Source organism: Rhodamnia argentea, chromosome 5 (genome assembly GCF_020921035.1).
Source record: "Rhodamnia argentea isolate NSW1041297 chromosome 5, ASM2092103v1, whole genome shotgun sequence".
In the NCBI taxonomy this organism is placed as follows: Eukaryota; Viridiplantae; Streptophyta; class Magnoliopsida; order Myrtales; family Myrtaceae; genus Rhodamnia; species Rhodamnia argentea.
In genome coordinates, this window is record NC_063154.1 from 31,359,067 (window position 1) to 31,382,307 (window position 23,241).

The 23,241-nt window shown below is 38.9% G+C and overlaps 1 protein-coding gene and 1 long non-coding RNA gene across 4 annotated transcripts; both read right to left on the reverse strand.

Moving 5' to 3' along the window:
• Positions 1-18,573: 18,573 nt before the first annotated feature.
• Positions 18,574-19,997, reverse strand: LOC115733030. Its single transcript, XM_030663704.2, has 2 exons — positions 19,757-19,997; positions 18,574-19,228 (listed from the first exon to the last, which is right to left on the reverse strand). Exons 1-2 carry the CDS (start codon positions 19,947-19,949, stop codon positions 19,086-19,088), a joined length of 336 nt encoding a protein of 111 aa, XP_030519564.2. The 5' UTR covers positions 19,950-19,997; the 3' UTR covers positions 18,574-19,085.
• Positions 19,998-20,461: 464 nt separating this feature from the next.
• On the reverse strand, positions 20,462-23,092 carry LOC115733483. 3 transcript variants are annotated; one of them, XR_007198526.1, is made up of 5 exons: positions 23,035-23,092; positions 22,544-22,774; positions 21,782-21,959; positions 21,498-21,609; positions 20,462-20,661 (listed from the first exon to the last, which is right to left on the reverse strand). It is a non-coding gene; the product is annotated as an uncharacterized LOC115733483 (long non-coding RNA). The 3 variants fall into 3 exon arrangements; XR_007198525.1 differs by lacking the exon at positions 23,035-23,092 and having other exon boundaries at positions 22,544-23,017; XR_007198527.1 differs by lacking the exons at positions 21,782-21,959; positions 23,035-23,092 and having other exon boundaries at positions 22,439-23,017.
• Between the last annotated feature and the right edge of the window lie 149 nt (positions 23,093-23,241).

Here is a 23,241-nt window from a genome sequence, read left to right on the forward strand (position 1 = left end):
TAAAATTTGAAGTTAAAATGTCATAATACCGTTCTTATGGACTCTACAAATAGCGCACATAATTTTGAACTCTCATGGTAATGCTGCAGAAGTTACCGTCATGTTAACGCAATTCTATCCTTAATAAAATTGGCCAGATTACCAATTTCATAAATGGATACTCCGATTCAAATTCTCTAGTTTTTTTCGGAGCAGCGGGAAGCCGCAGAAACGTGGGACCTTGCAAGAATTGCTCTAGGGGGCTCACTTGAGAAATGAGAATTTTCGTAGGTAGTGCTGTAAACCTTGTATCGAGTTACAATGATCTACAAATCAATACCCGTGATCACGGTGCTAACGTGTACATTTTCTTCACATTAGACATAACCAGAAGAAGCCTTTCAATACACTGAATGTACTTAACACGCATGCATTTCAGTCATGCGGATCGCAAGCGTAGGGGAAAAGCAAAGACATCGCTGATTGTAACATGGATGGAATTGAAATTTCTTTTCCTTAAGCTGTCCAATTCTTTCAAGCACAGCCAAATTAATGATTTATCAAACTATTGGTTCAAATTTGACAAAGAAAAGTAAGCTGTTTTTTCCTCGAATATCTGATCGATATTATGAAATACAACAGTATCTCCTATTTGGTATTAAAATTATTGGTCATTAGATCTACAATGAAGCTTTAGCATCACAACGAGCCACCTCCTTATCTTTCGGGTGTTTCCCTTTATTTATGAAGGTAGCGACATTCTTGCGATTTGCTTGTCTATATCAACTAGTCTCCTTGAGTGATTTACACACACTTTTACAGCATTGAACAATTCTCCATGTAAGAGGACTTAGCTTCTAGTTCTTAAGGCGCCTCAGCCATTGCTTTTCCCACACACACATATATGTATATATAAGGGCCAACCAATGGCCATTAGCCATGTCGTGCTCAGGCCGAGCCAACCCTTTTGCCAGTCTAAAGCAAAGCTATAAAATACCACCTAACCAGCAAACAATCAATACAAATAGGTGCAATTATCAATATCAATTTATATATATATATTTTAATGAATAAAAAAATATTGTTCATTCATTCATTTTTATAAGTGAGATAAATGATTATTTTTAGGAAATTATCTTTCAAATCTTTCATTATTCGCGAAATTAATGGAGACGACATTCATTCATTTTTATGCTCAGGAAGATGTCGTTCCAACAATATTTAGTGGGCCCGATTTGGTTCAAAAATTCAAAATAGGCTTCATAGTAAAAGTCAACTTTGGCTCTTGGGGTTGACCGGCCTCCATCGAGCAAAAATTTGTTGTCTGGCCCAAGGTCTCCAAACTTCAACGTCGCTAGATTAAGGGTTGAACTTCGGCATTACCGAAGAATTTGACCATCAGCCGGGACGAAATGCATGAATAATTCCTAAATTATCGACAACAAATCCGAGATCCTCCATCCACGACTTGTCTAGTATCCAAATGCAAAAGGGAAGTAGCTGGGAAAATGGACACCGGACTATGCAAACTGACTATTTGTTTTATCGGGGATCAAATTTCGTTGGTGAGAACGAGTCTAATCTCGGATTCTATGAATATGAAACTTGCTAAGGAAATTCAAGTGTCAGCAATGTCAACACGAGCCATTACAATGCCTAACTTGCGATCTACTCAACTTCATACTCGATGTTCAAAACTCAATTTTACCTCGATCAAGTATTAATTTCATAGTGGAGCTTGATTGGAATAAAAAGTTGAGATTCTACCTATACATGAGTGTGGCTAAGGATGTCTACTCCTGATTTTATAATGGTTATATTTTTTGAATCAGGTTCAAAAGTTTATTGAACTGAGTATTGCCAAACTTGAGCTTTAGTTTGACAAGATACTCGAGTAATTTGGGTTAGAGCTTGACTGTATATTAGTCATGCCGATTTCATATAATTATCATTCCAATCTGAAACACGCCATGAATGGTTTGACTTGGTTTTGCTCTTAGTAGGCCTACATATATGCTCGTTGTAAGAGGAATAGGGCATGACAAGGGATCATATCTTGTGCTAGCACTAGTCGGCTGTTTTACATAAATTCTCATCTTAATACAAGGATATGAGGGTATGCAAATACGTCAACAAATTCGTAAACTTTTGAAGAGAGAGATTCCTCCTTCGGTCTCTCAAGTCTCAACCCATGGGACATTCTTTTGCCAATATTTTGGAAAAACCGTAGAGGTTGCAATTTGTTCACAGAAGTAGAGATTATACATAAGATATGCTTTTTAGAAAGAAAAAAAAAATGCATTTTTTTCTTTATTTATTGACGATATTTAATTCACCATGTAATCTTAGATTGACTTTATTTTAAATATATGCCTTATTTAATGATTAAAATCATTTAAAACTAAAAAATAATCAAAAGGAGTGAAGCTGTCAACTGGAATCTCTCTAGCTGATGATTCGTGGCAACCGCAACCGCGAATGGAGCACCACCAGCGCGATTCATCCAGATTGAACTCTCTGAAGATCATTACTTCGTTTCATCTCCGATTGAACTCGTCCGTTGTGCTGTGAAGGAGGAACCAAGTTAGCAAGGAAGTTGTTTGATGGAATGACGAAGGTGGACTCTGTTTCGAAGATTACCTGGTCATGAGAGAGGGAAAATCAGCGAGCTTTTATCGGGCGACGAGAGCAAGTTCGACTTTGAGAGCGCAAGATGTCGTCGGTGCTAAGACGGAAAGCCACTACCGGAGGCTCGGATGTTGTGCTGTTGAGAGAGAGGTTGGGGAAGAGTTGTGCTGCAGCAACGCGGTTACTGAATTATGCCACTAAGGAGAACTAAGGCGAAAGAGATTGAGTGTGAAAGAGGCTCTGAATACTGCACTTGATGAGGAAATGCCTGCAGACTCTAGAGCTGCAGCAGGAGTTGGTGCCCAACACTCCGAGCCGTGCAAAGACGTCACCATTCCACCGGAGGAAGCTTTACTTAATCTGGCCTCGTTGAATCACCATCACCCTCAGGATTTTTCGGATGCGACAATCATCGATGGCGAAATAAGAGTTGCCCATGAACTGTGTGTGTAACATCTCTGGTATGTTCCTCCAGCCAAAGTTGTTACTCATGCTCTGCTTTTTCAGATTTTGCAGTCACTAATTTCTTATGCAGGGTCATCAAGGAGTGGATAGTTTGCGTGGTCACGAATCTAATTGGCGTTTACTCAATTCTGCTTTCCAGTTGCTATTATGGACGGCATCAACATAAGCCATAGAAAAATGAGATGTACATGACATACATGCTCAATATAATATGGCAGATGCAGGATGGGACCATTGTTATTACTCTGCTGATTAAACTCACCTTGTAATATTTGCTCGAAAGGGTAAGCAATCACTCGCAAATTCTGGACACACTCCTCTTGTTTCCAAGTAGAAAAATTTGCTTTTTGCTATTCAATGGCTCTTTGCCCTCATAAACCTTGATCAGTGACCTGTTGTTGCATAGCTTAACTGCTATTCTCTTAATCGGTGTTCATTTTGGTAACGAGGGTAATTAGTCGATGATTCGGTCTCGTCGAACTCGATTTGTTAATTAAGTGCTCTGGTGTTGCAGGACGGTTGAATGAATTTATATTTGGATCGGCTTTGCTTCATCAGGAAACCTTGTTTGCATGTCACCGAAAGACTTGGATAGGGAGTCTAAATGTCAATGTTCTTCCCATCGATTTTTCCTCTTCAATCCGGCCTAGCCTACTCATTATTTCCTGCATACCATTCAGTTGTTTCTACTAGAGTTCTGCCTCAGCTTGCAACTCCTCTTTTTCCTCATCCATGGCAGCGGACTCATCATCCTCATTCTCTCTCTCAGAATTCTCATCAATCTCTCTCTTCAGCATGACTGCACCGGCGGACATGAAAATTCACAGATTTCGACAGATCAGGCTTACCCGGGAATTCTCTCTTCTTCTTTCGCTTCCTCTTGGAGGAGTCGTCGTAGTCCGAATCAGAGTCCCCACGACGCGAAGACACTGTAGACCACGTCCTCCTTGGTCTCTGCACGCGCTTCTCTCTCAGCCGCTGGTAATAGAACTCCCCATCAATCCACTGCGCGTCCTCATAATCAATGTCCGTCCCGAACCTCTCCATCTCCTGGTCCTCATCCATCTTCGACAATCCCCAAGAATCAAAGCAAGAAACCTAGGGTTTGGGGTGGTTCGGAGGCAGAGAAAGAGGACATTGATGCCAAATGCCAAGGTGACTGGCGGCGTGGATATGGTGGTCGTCGGAGGACGATATAGGCTGAGCAGCTCGACCCGAGGGTTGGGGAAAGATGGAGAGAGCGGAGATTGTATGATTTTGCAAGAACAACAGGAAGAAGCCGAGTGACCGATGCTCGAAACCGAAGAAATGGAAAACCTAACGGACCTTCTTCACCTTTTTCTTCTGCCCTTTTTAATTCCTCTGAGGTTAACAATTTTTGATTTTTTTTTATTATTCCTAGTTTACTTTAAGGAGATGACATTCATTTATCATGATTTTTTCAATCTATATTGGTGATTTATTGATAAGCCGGTAAATTTTCCAATTATAGATCAAGGGAAATTAAAGAAGTATTTCTTAAAGGGTTTAAGTTGCAAAAATAAAAGTGAAAACTTTTCTTTAACAATAGGAAGTATATTTAATACAACGAAAATCTCAAATTAGTATACACGCGATACATTACTCCAAACTAATTTTTTGACTATCAAAAATGCCATAATGATAAATCTGTGAAAAATTTATCCTAATTTAATTTTAGTTAAGTTTTACTATCAAATTGTCGAGTTGGATGATAAGTGGCAATTGACGGGGGTACCTATTTAGGATTTTTACAGCTCGTTTGTCATACGCGTATCGGTTTGGAGTTTTCGTGGCATTAACCTAATTTAACGGAAATTAGCAGAGGGTAAATTTGTCATAAGGTATCGGTTTGGGATTTTTTATGGTAACAAATTTAGTTTGAGGTAAATTTGTCACGGTGTATCAATTTAAAATTTTTTGTGGTTAAAAAATTAGATTGGGATAAAATTATCATAAATGCACCAATTTAGGATTATGAAGGATGGGAAAAAGACAAGATGCAAACCTAGAAATTTTCCGATCAAGCCCAAAATTTGAAATTATGAAGTATTTCTCTATGTACGCTTCGAGTCCATTTTAAGGAAAGATCGAAAGGATGTGGTATTAATATTTCTTATCGGTCGAGGAATTTTTCTTTCTATCAAAGAGTGACTCGTAATTAAGGGGATTTGGTGACAGAAATTGCAGCAAAAACCCAGTTTCCTAGTAAATGTACCAGATACATAGAATTAGTATAATTTTGTCGGAGAAAAGACACAACAAGGATTCGTGAAGTTACGCTACGTGCCTGCAAGATTACAGCTAGGAATTAGGAAAGGTGACTTTAAAAGATTTCCTACATTTACCAATGTTCACTTACCATTATCGTTTGAGCTATCGGTTGTCATAAGGATTGAGAAATATAGGCGAACTAAAACTTGCATAACAAAGATCACGATCGAATTTCAAGTAATAAGATTTCTCAACAATAACCTTGCACTCGAGTTTTGCACGTTGGAATTTTTAAGCGCTCCCCGGACAGGGTCGACTCGTATTGATCGAATTGGGGTGTCCACATGGCCGGGGCCTAGGGGTCTAATACGAGCCGCCATAGTGTCAAACTCGAGATGGAATCAACTCCGTACTTGATGTTAAAAACTAGATTTGAGCTTGACCAAGTATTTATTTCTTGTTGGAGCTTTGATGTGAATAAGAAGTCGATATACTATATCTACGTGTGTGTATGTGTGGATGATGATATCCGTGTCCAATGTTATAACAATTAAATTTCTCAGAGTAAGCTTACAAAATTTATCTTGAGCATTGGCGAGCTCGAATTTCAGTTTGACAAGATATTCGAATAGCTCGAGGTAAAGGTCGACGAGACATTAGTTCTCAAATAATCGTCAATCTAAGCTCGAACAATTCGTGAATAACTTGACTTAGTTTCATTCTTAGTAGGCCTTCATATATTCTCGCCGTGAGAGTAATAGAGTATGGACTGGGTGTTGGTAAATAAATTTCCCAACTTGATAACCCCGGTGAGGGATCATATCTTGTGACAGCAATAGTCGGCTAATTTACGTAAATTCTCGTTGTACTATGAGGATGTCAGATAGCATGGTCTATAAAAACGTCAACAAATTTGTAAATTCTTTAAGTGGGGGCTCCTCGTTTGGTCTCTCAATCTGAATTACTTTAAAAACAAATTTTGGTAATAACTCGGATTTAATTTTAAATGAAATCAGTTGCAATTTTCGTCATTTAGCACTTAAAAGCAAAAAATGGCCACTCTCCTCTTTATTACCATACGACACACAAACTACAATGAAGTAAAGTAAAAACGGAAAAAAAAAAAAATTGAAACGCAAGATTTATGTTACCCTTAAATTAGGGTTACATCCAATAATGAATTTCACTATAATTAGTATCTCACTTCTCTCTGCTACATCCTTAATTATAAGTGAAATAGATAATATATAGCAATAACTATCTATGAGTCCAAACTCAAATTACCAATATAAAGATATGGGCTCAAACTATAAAGGTTTGAACCGTGGCAGTGACACTTGTTGGGACAACCCCATCTAACCTCTATCTAAGCCCTCATGTTTTCCTGTTAATGAGGAGTATGAACTACACCCAACACATTTCTCCCCGTTGTCTAAAAGTAACTAATAAATCGTTAAACCAAAACAGAAAGTGTTAATTGTATCATTTGACGAGGGACTATCTATCACTTGAAGATTTTTAATAAAATATTCAAACAGCATGTGCGAAAGGGAAAAAAAAAAACTTAAAAGACATCAAAATGGACAAGTAAGAACCTATTTTGTACGGGTGGAGAGTAAGGGAGCGTAAGGGAGACCAAGAGACGAGCAAGCATAAGGGGGCCTGAGGCGCGACGTAGACATATTGGAGGGAGGGCGCACGGAAAGTGGTGGGGCTCGATGGCTACATAAGCGGGGCTCGACGGCAGCGCGATGGCGGCTCTATGGTGGCTAGATCTTGGTCAGCATGAGAGACGGGAGAATGAGAGAGGTCGAACCCTCATCGAGCGTGAAAGGAGATTGACAGAGGCTGCCCCATATATGTTCTTTTTTGTTTTATGAATCGGACCGGTCATGCAATCATTCTGGTCCCAAACTTAAAGATAGTTTGAGGCCCGATGGCCTAGCCCCAGATCATTTGAGCCCACAATTATCGGGCCATTTGATTTGGGTTTTCGGGCTGTTTTTTTTTTTTCTATTCTAAAACCCTACTAGTAGTAGTATTAGTGGGACCTAAGTGTAGAATATTACATATTGATATACATATTCGAGACTAGCGTGTAGGAAGACACGTGTGTGTAAATTAGGAGGAGAAAGATGAAAAAAGGGGGAGGTAGGTCAATTAACATAACGCAATTTCATTTCTAAAAAACCGCGGGTTTTCTTCTTCTTCTTCCCATTTTAATTTTCTCGGAGGTCAATAATTCTTTATTTTTTATTATTCCCAATTTGTTTTAACGAGAGGAAATTCATTTATCATGATTTATTAAGGGCCGCGGTATTTTCACTCCAGTTTTGGCTTTGATACTCTTAAAAACAATGCTTTCACCGTTTTGCCCCTTTATCGTGCATGCCTTAGTCAAATTTTCCTCCTTATCTCTTTTCTTATTTGCGATACGTTGGCCAATAACAGCGAAGGAAACTCCAACTCCTCAACCTCTCCTACAACGAACGGCAGACTTCTTTCCCACCCACCGCCAGCTACAAACTTTGTAAGTTTCCAAACCACTGAATAAGCTTAGGCGCCAATTGCCTCAATTGCCAATTGATCGCGCAGGCGGCACGTGATGAGGACGCGGATGAGAATGAAGAAAATAGTGACCGTGTGGGAAATGAATGAGGCGAAGGTAAGAGGAACGTGATAATCAATCAGACAATGAGAACGAAGGAGAGAATGGAGATGAATATGACAAGGACGATGCAAGACAGAGGCGTGATGTGCTCACGCGTTGAATCCAAGACTTTACAATGCAAGCTTGGAGCGAGCATAACCGAATTCCCCGATTAGGCAAAGATTTTGGTGGGATTGGATGATGGCTCCATCAAACTGAGGCTCAAACCTGAATCAGACCGATAAATAGCCAATTCGGAAGATTACGTAGATAACACTGGGTACTAGGTGTTGCTTCAGAATTTGGCAGAGAGCAACCGTGGAAGAAGAGGAGCTCCGCCGACTGCGAAATCAACGATTCTGGAACTTCTAACTGTGGAGATCAGATCGAAAGACGGAACCAGTTCAATTCAGACCCTAATAGAGAAGATTACATCTCATTTTTTTTTTCTTTCTAAGAACAGAGTGAAAAAGGACATCAATGTAGACTAGTTAATGGAATGAAACGAAGCTTCGATTGATGGCCAAATCGACTATGTAAGCTTTAGCGATCGTCACTGACTGAACTTAGTGCTCGTGGATGACCGTCAAACGAGATTCGACTTCTTCAGGCCTCGCCGCCACAGAGCAGAGCAGAACAAAGACCTCTCGATAATGGCAACATGTCAGACGTTGGTGAAGAAAACTGTGAAGACTAAATGAGCAAGATAATTATCGAAAGAATGTGTTTTCTTCTACCAGTTTTCTTTTTTGAGCCTTTTAAGGTAAGTACCATAATATCCCCGAAGAGTCTTCTTCCAATAAAATAAAATAAAATCTTTTGTATGTGGAATCTTCGACGTTTATAGAGAGAGAAAGAACCTTTGCGTATGCTTTTGCTCGCATGATTTGAATCGTGCTCGATCTTACTCTGCTCACCCTTCTCCTCTGTCTCACACGCGTCTCCAACATTGTGGAGAAGAAGAAGAAGAAGAAAATGAACGTCAATGCAGACGAGAGTTGACGTTTCGTTCTCCCCGATTCTGCAGAAAAGAAAAAGGAGGAGCACCGTGGGACCCAAAAAAACAAAGAAACTGAATAAATGAGTAAAACCAAGGAAAATTTTTTCCAAAGCATGCAAGACAAGGGGCAAAATGGTAATAACAATGTTTTTGGGAGTGTCAAAGCCAAAACTAGAGTGAAAATAGCGCAGCCGTTTATTAATTCTTGTTGATGACATATTGGTAATCCGATAAATTTTCCAATTGTAGATCTAGGGAAATTGCAAAAAAGTATTTCTTAAGAATTTTAATTGTGAGAAATAAAAGTGGAACATCCCTTTGACGATAAGAAGTATATGTTAGATATCGGAATTAATATATTATGAAAAATCTCAAATTGGTACACCTATAATAAATTTACTGCAAATTAATTTTTTTACTATGAAAAATCGAAAAAATTCAGGCCTCGAATTGCCTTCATTTTTTTAAATAAAAGCATGAAGTGGAGTTTGTATTCAAATAAGGGTATGAAATACCTTAGTTATTTAAAAAAATATTGACCAAGGGTATTTCGTCATTTTCTTCTTTTTTTTATTTTTTTAATTTTTTTTTAATTTTTCTTTCTTTCATTCATTTTTTTCCTTTCTTTTTGCCCTTCTTCGATGGTGGCTGGCAAGCCACCGGCGAGGATAGCCCTCGTCGACCTCGCCTCACCTAAGGGAGGGCCGCCCTTGGCTAACCGGCCCTTGCAAGATCCGGGGGACGCCGACAAAGCAACCCTCGGCTTGCTTAGGCGAAGGCCAAGTAAGGCCGGTGGACTGGCCTTGCCGACCTCGAGGGTAGCCTTGCTTAGGCGAGGGTTGCCCTTGCCAAATTTAGACGAGGCCAGCAAAGGCCATCTTCGACTCGCCCATCCTTTGTAGGCGGTCGCCTATCACTTGAGATCGGCCATTGAGGAGAAGGAAGGGCAAAAAAAAAAAAAGGAAATGGGAAAACATAAAAGGAAAAAATTAATAAAAAAACAATAATGCCCTTGATCAGGGCTTTCTTTAACATAAAGGAGGTACGCCATGCGTTTATTTGAAATAAAGTTCACTTTAGAATTTTATTTGAGAAAATAAGAGCACCTCAAGCTCTTATTTGAAAATTTTTCTCAAAAATCTCAAATTGATACATCTGTAACAAACCTTTTTAATTTGTGTAAAATTTTAATGTCATATTGTTGGGTTGGATAAGTCGTGGCAATTTTTTTTTTTTTTTTGTTCTATCTTCAACTCTTCTCTTTTCGACTTTTGATCTACCTTTTTACAGAGTGTGAGAGTTGAACCTCACACTTATGATACTAGCATCCCCATTCCCCCAATCCCTTAATCAGCAAGGTCACATGCCTATTGGCACATGTGACAATTGACGGATGTACTAATTTAAGTATTTTTACTTCCTTTTGTCATAGGTGTATTAGTTTGAGATTCATCGTGGCATTAACCCAATTTAATGGAAACTAACAAAGGGTAAATTTATTATAAGTACATCGGTTTGGGATTTTTTGTGGTTAAAAATTTGTTTGAGTTAAATTTATACCAATTTGAGATTTTTGCTGGTTAAAAAAATTAAACTATGTTAAATTTATCACAAGTGCACTAATTTGGGATCGTAAAAGACGAGTAAATGACAAAATGCAAACCTAGGAACTTGCCAACCAAGCCCAAAAGTTGAAATTATGAAGAATTTTTATGTGTACGCTTCGAGTCCATTTAAGGAAAAGCCAAAAGGACATTTGGTATTTAAAATTTCTTATGAGGAATTTTTCTATTATCAAATAGTGATTCGTAATTAAAGGTCTCTTGTGACAAAAATTGCAGCAAAAGCCCAGTTTTCTAGTAAAGGTACCAAATACATAGAATCGGAGTGTCATTTTGCCGGAGAAAAGATACAACAAGGATTTGTGAAATTAAGCTACGTACCTGCAAAATTACAGCAAGGAATTAGGAAAGGTGACTTTAAAAGATTTCCTACATTCAATAATGTTCCCTTACTACTATCATTTGAGCTATCGGTTATTATAGGGATTGAAAAACACATGGGAATAAAAACTTGCACTATAAAGAACACAATCGAATTTCGAGTAATGAGATTTCTCAACAATAACCTTGCTCGTTGGAATTCTTAAGCGCTTCATTGGACAAGTCGACTGATATTAATCGAATTGGGTGTCAACATGGTTGGGGCCTAGGGGTCTAATAGAGCTGCCATAGTGCCAAACTCAAGATTGACTCAACTTTGCGTGCGGTGTTTAGAATTAGATTTGAGCTCGACCAAGTATTAGTTTCATGTTGGAGCTTGATTCGAATAAGAAGTCGATATTTTATATATACGCGTGCTTGTGGATGATGATGTCTATGTCTAATGTTATAACAATTAAATCTTCCAAAATAAGATTACCAAATTCAGTGAGTTGAGTATTGGCGAGCTCGAATCAATTTGACAATATACTCGAGCAGCTCGAGTATATCATTAATTCTCATTTTAATTCGAGCATATCGGAGAGTACGTTTTGTAACTAACGTTAACAAATTTTTATATTCGTTAAGGGGGAGGTCTTCATTTGGTCTATCAATCTAAATTACCTTAACACCAAATTATGATAATAACTCGGATTAGGTTTCAAACGAATTCAGTGGCAATTTTCGCCATTTAGCCTTTAAAAGTGAAAATGGGCCACTCTCGACTACTTCCCATTATCTAAAAGCAACTAATAAATTGTTAAACCAGAATTATAATATGGTAACTGTGTCTTTGAACGAGGGACTATTTATCACTTGAAGATTTCTAATAAGAAATTCAAATAGCATGTACGGGAAAAAAAAGAACCCTTGAAGACATCAAACGGGCCAGTAAGAACCTGTTTTCTCGTGGTAGAGAGTGAGGGAACGTAAGGGAGACTAAGAGACGAGCAAGAGTAAGGGGGCCTGAGGGAGCGACTGAGACAAATAGGAGGGAGGGCGTACGGTGAGTGGTGGGGCTCGACGGTGGTACGGTGGTGGCTTAGTAGTGGCTGGATCTCGGCCAACGTGAGAGATGGGAGAATGAGAGAGGTCGCATTCTCAACGGGCGTGAAAGGGAATTTGGCAAAGGCGCTATATATGTACTGTATATATTGTTCTTGATGTATGAATCTGACCGATCTGGCAATAACTCAAAGATTGTTTGAGGCCCGGTGGCCCAGCCCGAGACTATTTGAGCCCAAAATTATCGGGCTAGTCTGAGTGGTTCGATCCGGGTTTTTTTTTTTTTTTTCAGCTTCTTCTCATTCTGTTTTTATTTTTCTCTCCTTTTCTAATACACTCCTAGCAGTAGTATTAGCAGCAGCAGAGCATAGGTGTCTTGTTATTTGGACTGAACTCCATTAATTACATGACCTAAGTTTACAATTTTGCATATCGACATATATATATACATATTTGTATATGTATATATTCAAGACTATTATGTGAGGTAGACACGTGTGTGCAAAGTAGAAGGAGAAAGTGGAAAAAAGAGTGAAGTGGGTCATTTATCATAACTTAAATTTATTTCGTAAAATTAGAGTCCAATTTTTGACTAAAAATTTTATGCGTAGTGAGAGAGAGGGGGAAATACTTCACAGAAAAATTATACGAGATTAAGGGAAAATTTTCAATTAAAGGTCCAAAATACATTTGTTTTCTCAAATAAAGGCTTGTAGTGGTCTTTGTTTCAAATAAGAGCCTTGAAGTGATTATGCATGTTTCAAATAAAGGTCTCTCATCCCTGGCGGATCGGTCGGCTAAATATTCAAGCCGGTCGGGAGCATTTTCGTCAAAATACGATTTTAATTTAATTTTTAGTTAAATTAAATTAAAAATAAAAACTAAAAATTAAAATACAAAAAAAGAAAAAGGAGACACAAGCGGGAGGCTGCCCTCCCGCCTAGCCTCCCGCTTGTGGTTGGTGGGGCACGGTAGTTGTAGTCGGGGTGCCGACTCCTTGGTGGGGGCCGAACCCTACGATCGTGGCAGGGCCACGGTGTGCCAAGACTACAGAGGGTTGCGCCCCTCCCGGTCTGGCGGGGTCGGTCCCCTCGCCTTGGTCGGGGCGCCCCCTGGGCGAGCTAGGGCCCCTCCCCAAATCGGGGGGTTCGGGCCTTGCCTCTTGCGGCAGGGCTTGCGGCCCTCCCACCGGCGGTGGGGTCGCGGCCTCATCGAGGCGCCGAGGACTCCGGCGACAACCTTCGCCGCCCCACCATGGGCCTCTCCCGCAAATGTGTTTTTTTTTTTTTTAAGTTTTCTTTTTAAATGTTTAGAAAACTAAAAGATGAATAAACAAAGAAAGAAATTAAAAAAATTAAAAAATTAAATGATGAAAATACCCCTAATTGATTAGTGAGATGTCCTTCTTTAGATCGATATGGCCATCACTTTAGGTCTTTATTTGAATAATATTCATATTAGGCCCTTATTTGAAATAATGATGACATTTCAAACCCTTATTTAAAATAAAATCTAATTCATATTTTTAATTGAAAAAATAAGAGCACTTCAAACCTTTAATCAAAATTTTTCGCAGGATAAGCCTATTAGGGTTTGCACGGACAGCAACAATATAGTATACTAATGTGCCAGGAGAAAATATCGGCTGTCCATGGGGTATTGCTTACGTCGTCCCCTATCCATTCATCTTACGACATGCGTCTTGAGCGGCCATCAATAAAAAAAAAGGAAAACGCTCCTCTCTTGATGACTGTCATGGACAGTCACTCTCTCTCTCTCTCTTTGCTTAACCTGAACACATTTTCCAATGAAGATGGTGCTGGCGGTGGCCAGCCATGGACAATTGGCTCGAGGCTTGGGACAAGCGGCTCAGGCTCACCCGAGTTACGGTCGGCTCGGTCAGCAAGGCCTACGAGGGAGGATTGCTCGAGTCCTCGAGCTTGCAGTTGCCATGGCCTCTCGAGCTCGAGCGCTTTGGGTTAGCCTGCCACGGGGCGAGCAACTGCAAGCTCGACATTTGGCGGCCATGGCCCCAAACCGGCAAGGATGCCTCGGCCATGGTTGCTCAAGCTCGACTTGCGACTTGCAGCCATGGCTGCTCGAGCTCGAATCTGGGTTCCCCAACCACGGGCGAGGCAACTGTAAGCTCGATATCTGGCGGCCATGGCCGCAAACCGACAAGGCTGCATCGCCCATGACTGTAAAATGCTAGGTTTATACTCGTCGATTGATATTCTAGACGGCGTAAAGTCCATCTTTGTGAGACGCACGAAGGGACAAGGATCCATCGGCGGTGAGCCCATTGCCGGGACTCGGATCGTGCTCTTTGTGGCGGCCAACAATGGCGGAGGCTCAGGCTTGAGTTCAGAGAAGAAAGAAGGGTCAGGCAGACCCCCGGGGGGGGGGCGGGGCGGGCGGCGGCGGGAAGAGGAGGGGAAAGAGAGAGAGAGAGAGAGTCCAGTCCGTGACCGTGATCGTGACCGTGATCGTGAAGCGAGAAAAGAGTGGTTGGCTCGCTCGGGACACGTGTCGCAAGATGAATGGATATGGAGATCATGTAAGCAATACCCCGTGGCTAGCCAATATTTTCTCAATGGGCGAGTAATTCATTAGAGCAGCTGTGCAAGTTATCAAAAACATTAGACCCAAAAAAAAAAAAAGTTATCCAAAACTCATCTATGTGACGTCATAAACGACGAAAAGTGGGACTGACTTAGTCTAAAAGAAAACAAAGAATAAATGACGGAGTGCACTTTGGGGCCAAACTCAATTGTTTGCTTTTTTGTAGCAGAGCAAAGAGAACCAAAAGGGAGGACAAAGAACCCTACTATGACGATGTCCACATAACATATACTCGGAATTATGTTCGTGGGGCTTTTATGGGGCCCGATTCTCATAAAAAGTGATCCGAACGTGACGCTTATGTACAAAAACACAATGGCGAGCAAAGTACACCAACGATTATGCCGCAGCTTTGGATCAACTCCTGACTGATCTAAGGTCCAACCCCGTGAACGCGGGATTAGACTACCACACTAGTGCTTCTCAAGGCGATGCCACATGCTTCGACTGTGGAGCGGGTGTTGTTGGCTGGCTCAATCAAATTGTGTTATTTGTATGGATTTCAATTTTGATCAAATTAAAGAGTTATGCCCGCTCGGTGTTGGAGCACAACTTTCACTTTTTGACTGTCGCACTAGATATGAGCAACATGAATTCCCCAATTGAGGTATTAAGTCCACAAAATTTGACAATCAATTAATGAACGAGAGCGTATAACAAGCTTACTATCATATGAAGGAGGGTTTAAAAACTATATTGTGTTGACACTTGTCCTCATCTTGCTTAGGTTTGGTACGGCAAAGGGTTTTTTTATATTTTTTTTTTTTTTTTTTTTTTTTTTTTTTTTTTTTTTTTTTTTTTTTTTTTTTTTTTTTTAATTTAAAAAAAAATTTTTTTTTTTTGACCATGTCATGTTTTATATTTTCATTGCCTTATTTATTCTATTTAGTATGTATGTTTTTATTTAATATTATGGATCCGGGGAAGTCTCATAAAGTGGTTAGAGATCACTTGACAACCAAGAGAGGTTAGATAACGAAAAGAAAATTTTACGTTCTTGGTTAAAGTAAAAATAATTCGCTTATTTGACTTAATATCACTTTCTTCTATTGAAGTGATAACGTTCCTGGACAATAATGGAGAAGTGAAATTCATATATAAACAAGATGAGTTGATCAATTATGCTTATATTAAGCAGTTATTAACAAAAGTTCCCGTTAAAATAACAATCGCACGGGCAATCGTAGAAAATTAGATACGAGCAATAGGAGTTCATATTGCATAAAATTTATAACTTCAGAAACATATGTACAAAACCAAGTGGAGCGAAACAATGTCACTAAGCCCAAATGTGAGTTATCTTGTAAATATATAAAAGTGGGTTAAGCTCGTGTAAAGTTGAGCCAAATCGCATGCTCCCGTGCAAGCTTTACCTAACAGTTTGCTTTTCATGGGCCCTTTAGCAAATCTCTGATTTTGCATTTCTAACTTCTATGCATATGCGGGTAATAAACCTACAACCGATGCAAATCTCTAATTTTTCATCTCTAATTGCTATGCATGTTTTGGCAATAAACTTCTAATCAATGTACAAGAAATAATATGATTATGTGAGGAAGATATGTTAATGTATCAGACAATTTCTCATATTTACCAAATGCATGACTAGTTGTTACTTTTATGATCGGATACATAAGTATAGACAACTCTAATGAGATAGTTTTCTTGACTTTCATATTTGAAAATTAAATGTTAACTAGCATGCAAAATTAAATTAAGGGTCCATTTTGTTAGGATTATGCGCACAATTACAACGAAGTAAAGCTTAAAAGCAAGAAAAAGTAATCGAAACACTAGATTTTATCCTGGTTCGCCATTATACCAAGGCTACGTCTAGCACAGGATTCCATAAATAGACACAGTTATTTATAGGCCCAAACCCAAACTACCAATGAAAAAATGTGGGCTCAAACTATAAAAGTCCTCCGACGGCTCGGGGGCTCTACCCTTGCGACCCCCGTCGGGACGCCTCCCAGCTCGGATCCCCATATTTTTTTGTCAATGGGGAGTATGAATCATAACCTAACGCATTTTTTTATGAACATAATTTGTATATCTTTAGAATTGGTGAGGATAAATTTTGACTTTAGGATACAATGATTTTTTGCAGAGTTTTTAAACGAGCTTCAGTATTGTATAAATTTCGATAGGTCTTGAGGGAATTGTCACAATGACGTGTACTTTAGTGAGGATATATTTTATAAATGGCTGAATATTATAAATACACAATAAACACTATAGTTATGTTACAAACATATCTTTAAAAAATAGGTTTTTAATATATCACACAATTTGGCATACGTATATTGAAGACTTTCTTGAAGGTGTTTGAGAAGTCCCCTTAGGGAATTGATGAACTCGGAGCGGAACTCATTAGAGATGATTTAGACAATCTCCTAACCCTTTTAGTGGGTTAAATGTTTTTCCTCAACAGGGTCTTCCCATCCCCACCCTCTTAACTATAAATGGTATACACAAATTATTGACGTGAACTTAACTATTTCACAAGACTTCTATGATATTTCTAAGCTTTCGATCGCCTTAATGGCATCAATGACCTATAAACCTCTTGCTGAATTATGATTGGGAAATGCATTCTTCTCTCCCTTTATTGTGCTTGTATCATCTAGCAGGATCGAGCCCCATCCAAGTACAAAATTTTACTCATTCTCAATTAAGTCCAACAAAGTTTTTAGAAATTTGTCGATTTTTAAAATTGAGTTTGGTAATTCAAGAGCTTTGGCCAATATTCCTTGTGCTAAACCACATTAGCTTTCTTTTTTTCTTCGTGATAAGTTTTAGGACTTTCGGTGCACATATCCCAAACAAAAATAAAGAAAAAGCTGATTTTGCTAGCAATTCTTATTTTTTTTTTTTGCACTTCTAAATCTCTCGAAGCAAAACAAAAAAAAAAAAATCCTACAATCAAAAGCTTAGAAATATAATAGAAGTCTCATGAAATGGTTAAGTGCATGAACTTGTTCCGATGTTTGTGCATTCTCTAATCAACCTAAAAAATGAAACCGACGTCCATAAATAAACCTATTGATGCTTCCACATCCGTATACACAAATTACATATGTGAACATAACCATTTCATGAGACTTCTATGATATTTTTAAGCTTTCGATTGCATGGTATGTTTTTTTTTTTTTTGCTTCGCGAGATTTAGAAGTGCAATATATATTATATATATATATATAATTGCTAGCAAAATCAGCTTTTTCTTTATTTATTTTTTTGGGATATGTACACCGAAAGTACTAAAACATATCACGAAGCTCCAAATGAACGAAAATAATGAAAGGACTTACTTGTACCAATTTGACAAGTTTTAGAACTTTGTTGCACTTTTAGTGGGTTAAATGAATTCGTCCAATTTGGGGGCTTCAAAATAAATGGTCCTTGAGAGCTTTTGGCAACTTACCATGCTCATTTTCACAATTGCCGACTTCAATAGATGAAGCTTTTCAATTGAGTCTTCTTCAATCGATCCATGTGGGGGACTTTTTTTATCGACGACTTTAACCTTACATGCTCTTCACGTTAGATGTAACAATCTAACTACAATTTTGCACCACCTAGGTCATTATGTAATCATGCAGGCGATGTCTGTAAATTGACTTCCATTTTTGCCACTCCTCTAAAATCTTTAAGTTCCCCAACATCTTCGAAATTTTCCCTTTCCTTGAGAGAATCTAACCCTTGGATTTGGACATTTCATCATTAATTAACGAGGGGCAATCTATCTCTGAAGCACTTCTATCAAACTGTCATTTTAAAAAAAAGTTCACTTTATATTCGGAAAATATGGGGTGATCCTAACCAAAAGAATAATACTCCGTGACACCTATATAAGAGCATGATTGCTTAACACTTTTTCAAGATCTACCGGTCAGATTAAGCGGCCGCTCCGAAACCTTAAAGATTCACCGAATTTGAGGAGGTTCTTTCCAAGCAAGGTAGTAAGAGAATTGAAACTAGCACAAAAAGGAAGAAAGAAGAAAACAAACGCAGAAACTGAGTGCTTTTCATTGCTTCACTGCGGCGCTACTCAATCAAACAGGCATATTTACAAATCTTGAATTAATATCCAAGCTGCAACGGCCTAAAGTAATTCTTCCGATGTTCAACTCAATCAACGCGAATCGAGGACATTACAGGCACCACTCAAAGTGGTGACTTTGAACACAGTATCATCCCTATCAATGAGCTCAAACACGCAGACATTTGCTGCACACTGATGAGTTTCGATCACCAATGCCCACCAATGGGTGGAGAAGGACATGTAAAGAGCTCCTCTGGCTTGTCCATGGCCTCTAATTCACTGGCCACAATCTAACCGAATACCGAAGAGTTGATATTTGTTTGTTTTCCAGAATATGTTGCCTGTCGAATCCAACCAGAAGACCCTGGACAGGTACATGTTTTGAGCAGCCAAAACATGAAAATCGTCATATTGAACATGAGATATATCAGTGATGATGTAAGCTCCAGATCTTAGCAGGCTATTGGTATGACATCACGGGATCACTGGCTTGAAAAAGGGATGCTCTGAATCAATATCGCTGGCCAATTTAGGAGATGTGAGAGGCCTTGAAAGTGTAGGACCATGAAAATCCAGCTCAGAATGGCTCGCTCTTCGTGTGGACAGTTCAATCCCACCTGCAGCAAAACATGAGAACTTTATAGACATTGGCGTTGAACGTCTCTTTTTGACTGGCTATGGAAAGATTTAGCATAGACTGGAAATCACTGTTATCATGAAAACCAAATTCTGTTAATGCGATGGAAATAATTACAGATGCTCTTCATATCAGAAGAAACTAACAAACTACCAAGTTTCACCAACGTGCAAAAAGACTTGCACAAAATCTTCAAGAATTTGAAAAGAGATGGCGAAAAGTGTGTGATGTAAGTTTAATTGACCTCGTAGAACCACAGGTTGCTCAAGGAAAGTCTTAACTGACATTATTACGCGTTATTAGTTCTACAGGTCAGGTTGAGAAACTAGAAACCTTAAAGAAGTGCCAAATTTGTGAGTGTCTTTCTAAAATGGAAGTTACAGAATTGAGACTAGCGCAGAAAAGAAGAAAACATAAACAGTCTACTTTTCATTGATTCGCAACTACAGAGCAAAGGAGGTAATTAGATATCCTGGATTTATATCGACGCTGTAAATCGGCTCCTTACCGGCACTACCGAAAATGGAGACGTGGAACGCAGCATCATCTCTATCAATGAGCTCAAACACAGATATTTCCCATACGCGGATGAGGACTTCTGCGAATACAGGCCAACCAGCAGCGAAGAACACCCGGATTTCATGCATATAACTTAAGAGCTTCACCGGCCACGATCTGTCTAAAAACTTAAGAGTAGCCATTTCCTCGTTTTCTTGAATATGTAGCTTTGCAAATTGACCAGGAAAGTCCTCCTTCCACTTTTGGCGAGACAAATCCAAACTTTGTTTAGTGGATATTCTATCTTGGACATGCTTTTATCGAATATGATTGCATGGAAAATGGAGTCCCCTTCAGATTTGAAGACCAAAAATTGGCCCTCAAACAGAGAGTAATGCTGTGCAAATCCATTCCAACCCTTTGATAACCGAACCATCTCATCACATTTTTCCTATTCCAGAGGCCAGATAATTGCCCTATTTGACACTCCCAGGAGCATCCTTTTTAAGAGATTCTCACTGTATTTTCTCATAGAGCTCTTTGGTATTCCCTGAGGGAAAAATAAAACCCATTATCTAAATAAGCCTATCGCACTTGATTTCAAATTCAAAATGAAGAAGAACATAACAAGAATGCATAACACATAATGCACATCCCGAAGCACATACTTTTTCAGTTCATTCAGATTTGGAATGTGGCATTAATGAGGGTGGGCATCTGGATTATCATGAACCTCACAAAGCCAATCAGAATAGAAGTACACTTTATTGATTCATCAAGACTATACAAAGGAGATATTATTTGGAATACTGAATTTATTTTGGACCAGCCAAAGTGACACCTCCAGAGTTCATCTCAATCTATGTAAATCAAGTCCTTACCAGCACTGGTGAATATGTAAACTCTGCACATCCTCTACATGCAGAAGATTTTCTCTTGCAAATGCAGGCCAACCAGCAGAAAAGAATGCCTGCCCCCCCGTCCATAGCTCCTCAGCTTCACCGTCCATGACCTGTCTACCTGACAATCGCAATTTGCTTGTTTTCCTGAATATGTTGCCTGATGAATTGACGAGGACCAATCTGCCCATGTACATGGTAAAAAAACCAACATATGGTGAAAAAAGACCAAACATAAGCGTGCACTAATGAGAGAATCAAATCCACACAGCGTGAGTTTAATGCGGTAGTTGCTAGCTTCATGAGTTTTAATAGGGCAAACCATATAATGAAAGTCATCAATCTTAACCTGCAATCCAAAGTCAAATGTCAAATCTATGCTCCTGGAGTGCAATAGGGTAAACAGTCAGAAGAAACCTTCCATGTCCTACACATACATCCAAATTTGAGCCACACAGACCACAAGCGCAAGGGGAAAAGCAAGGACATCAATGACTGGATTATGGATGGAATTGAAAATTCTAATTGAAGCTGTTAAATTCTTCCAAGCACTGCTCAAATAAGGTTTTATCGAACTATTGGTTCAGTTTGACAAAGTAAACTCATCTTTTCTTTTTTCCCCAAATATCTGATTAATATAACAAAATTAAACAATATCTCCTATTTGACATTAAAATTATACAATGGAATTTCAGAAATATGAACCTAGTCTCCTCGTGCGATTTACATATATATTCTACTTTTACGACATTGAATAACGTTGTCGAATTTCTCCATATAAGAGGACTTGGATTCTAATCTAAAGACTGGCCTTGGCATTTGCTTTTCCAATAATTCGAGACAACTATGCACTAAAAAGGAGAAGATTGTTATCTTCTCGAACCTCCATCCACCAGCTTATGTCCCAATAACTGTCCTTTGATTCTTTTGCCTGCTTCAATTATTCCATTGTTAAGATATATACCTGGTTTTAAACATATACCCATTAACATTTCTAGGAAAATGACATGTCATGTGGTTTTTTACACAAGCGAAGTCAACTTGGAAAAACACTAGAGAGAAGCAAGGATATGAGTAGCCTTCATATATTTGACTTTCAGACATGCCAGTTTGAGTTAATAAGATTGGGATCTTACCATGCCATCCTTAACACAAGATGGCCTCATCATCACCTTGAAAAGGGATGCTCCGTTTGAAATATGTTGGAGGATTCAAGAGCAATGAGAGGCCTTGGGTGTGTGGGACCATAAAAAACCAGCTCAGGATGCCAATCTGCTTGACTGTTTGGTCCTCCCAGTAATTATAAAACAACAGCTTTAGAAACAGTTTATGTACACTACATTAATTAGACTTGCTATGAAAAGATTTAGGATAGATTCGAAGTTAGTATTATTCCCACAAGGTTATGTAATCAAACAAGACTGAAAAACAAAAGAGTTTCTTAAAACCTATTCAAGAATTTGTTAAAAACAAAGAAAAGAGAGTAATGTAAGCAGAAACAAGACTCAATTGCTAAAAACAAGGCCACATGCTAGTGGGGAAAGCTCCTTATCTTCACCGGCCGCAATCTGTCTAAATGCCTAAGAGCCAAAACTTTTCTGTTTTCATGAAAATGTTTCTTGATTAATCCACAGGGAGTACTCTGCCCATCCACATTTTCGAACAGACAGAGTGATAAACAAGAGAACACCTATACTCACAGGAGAAGCACGCAAGATGTAGATTTTAGTGTTAAGCTACATGATCTGAAGTCAAAGGTGCAAGGGAAAAGACGACAATTGAGGAAGGTTTACCAAAACCAGCTTCCACCTACAACTAATTTACGTGCAATAAGACACGAAAATCGGAAGAAATTCTGGCAGACTGGAGAAATGATGTGTGAATAAGCATGAACTTACGAGTTTGCCGGACTTCAAGAGTGGGGGGAGAATATGATGTTGATAGCGAGGACTGTCCAGATTCTTTGATAGAGTAATGCTCTGCAAATTCATTCCAACCCTTTGATAACCCAACCATCTCATCACATTTTCCAATTCCACAGGCCAAATAATTGCACCATTTGACACACTCAGAAGCATCCTTTTCAACAGATTCTCACCATATTTTCTCATGAACCTCTTTGGTATTCCCTGTGGAAAAAATAAAACCCATAATCTTAATAAGCCTATGAGACTTGATTTCAAATTCAAAATGAAGAAGAACATAACAAGAATGGATCAACCAAAAAGGACATCCTGAAGCACATCCTTTTTGGTTCATTCAGATTTGGAATGTGGCATTTATGAGTGTGTGCATCTGGATTATTACAAAACTTACAAACCCAATCGGAATAGAAGTACACTTAACCTGATTCATCAAGACTATACAAAGGAGAGATTATTTGGAAAACTGAAATTATTTTGGACCAGCCAAAGTGACACTTTCAAAGTTCATCTCGATCAATGTAAATCAAGTCCTTACCTGAACTTAGGTAATATGTAGACTCTGCACACAACATGATCCCTATCAATGAGCAAAAACGCACAAACATCCTTCACATGCAGACGAGCTTCTCCTGCAAATGCGGGCCAACCAGCAGAAAAGAATGCCCCCCAAT

What these genes read in the sequence shown, in the direction of transcription:
- LOC115733030 (XM_030663704.2), bottom strand. Translation starts at nt 19,949, where the DNA reads ATGGCTACTCTTAAGTTTTTAGACAGATCGTGGCCGGTGAAGCTCTTA. An exon ending in CTCCATTTTCGGTAGTGCCG is followed by an intron (nt 19,229 to 19,756) that starts GTAAGGAGCCGA and finishes GTTTTGCTGCAG; the next exon opens with GTGGGATTGAACTGTCCACA.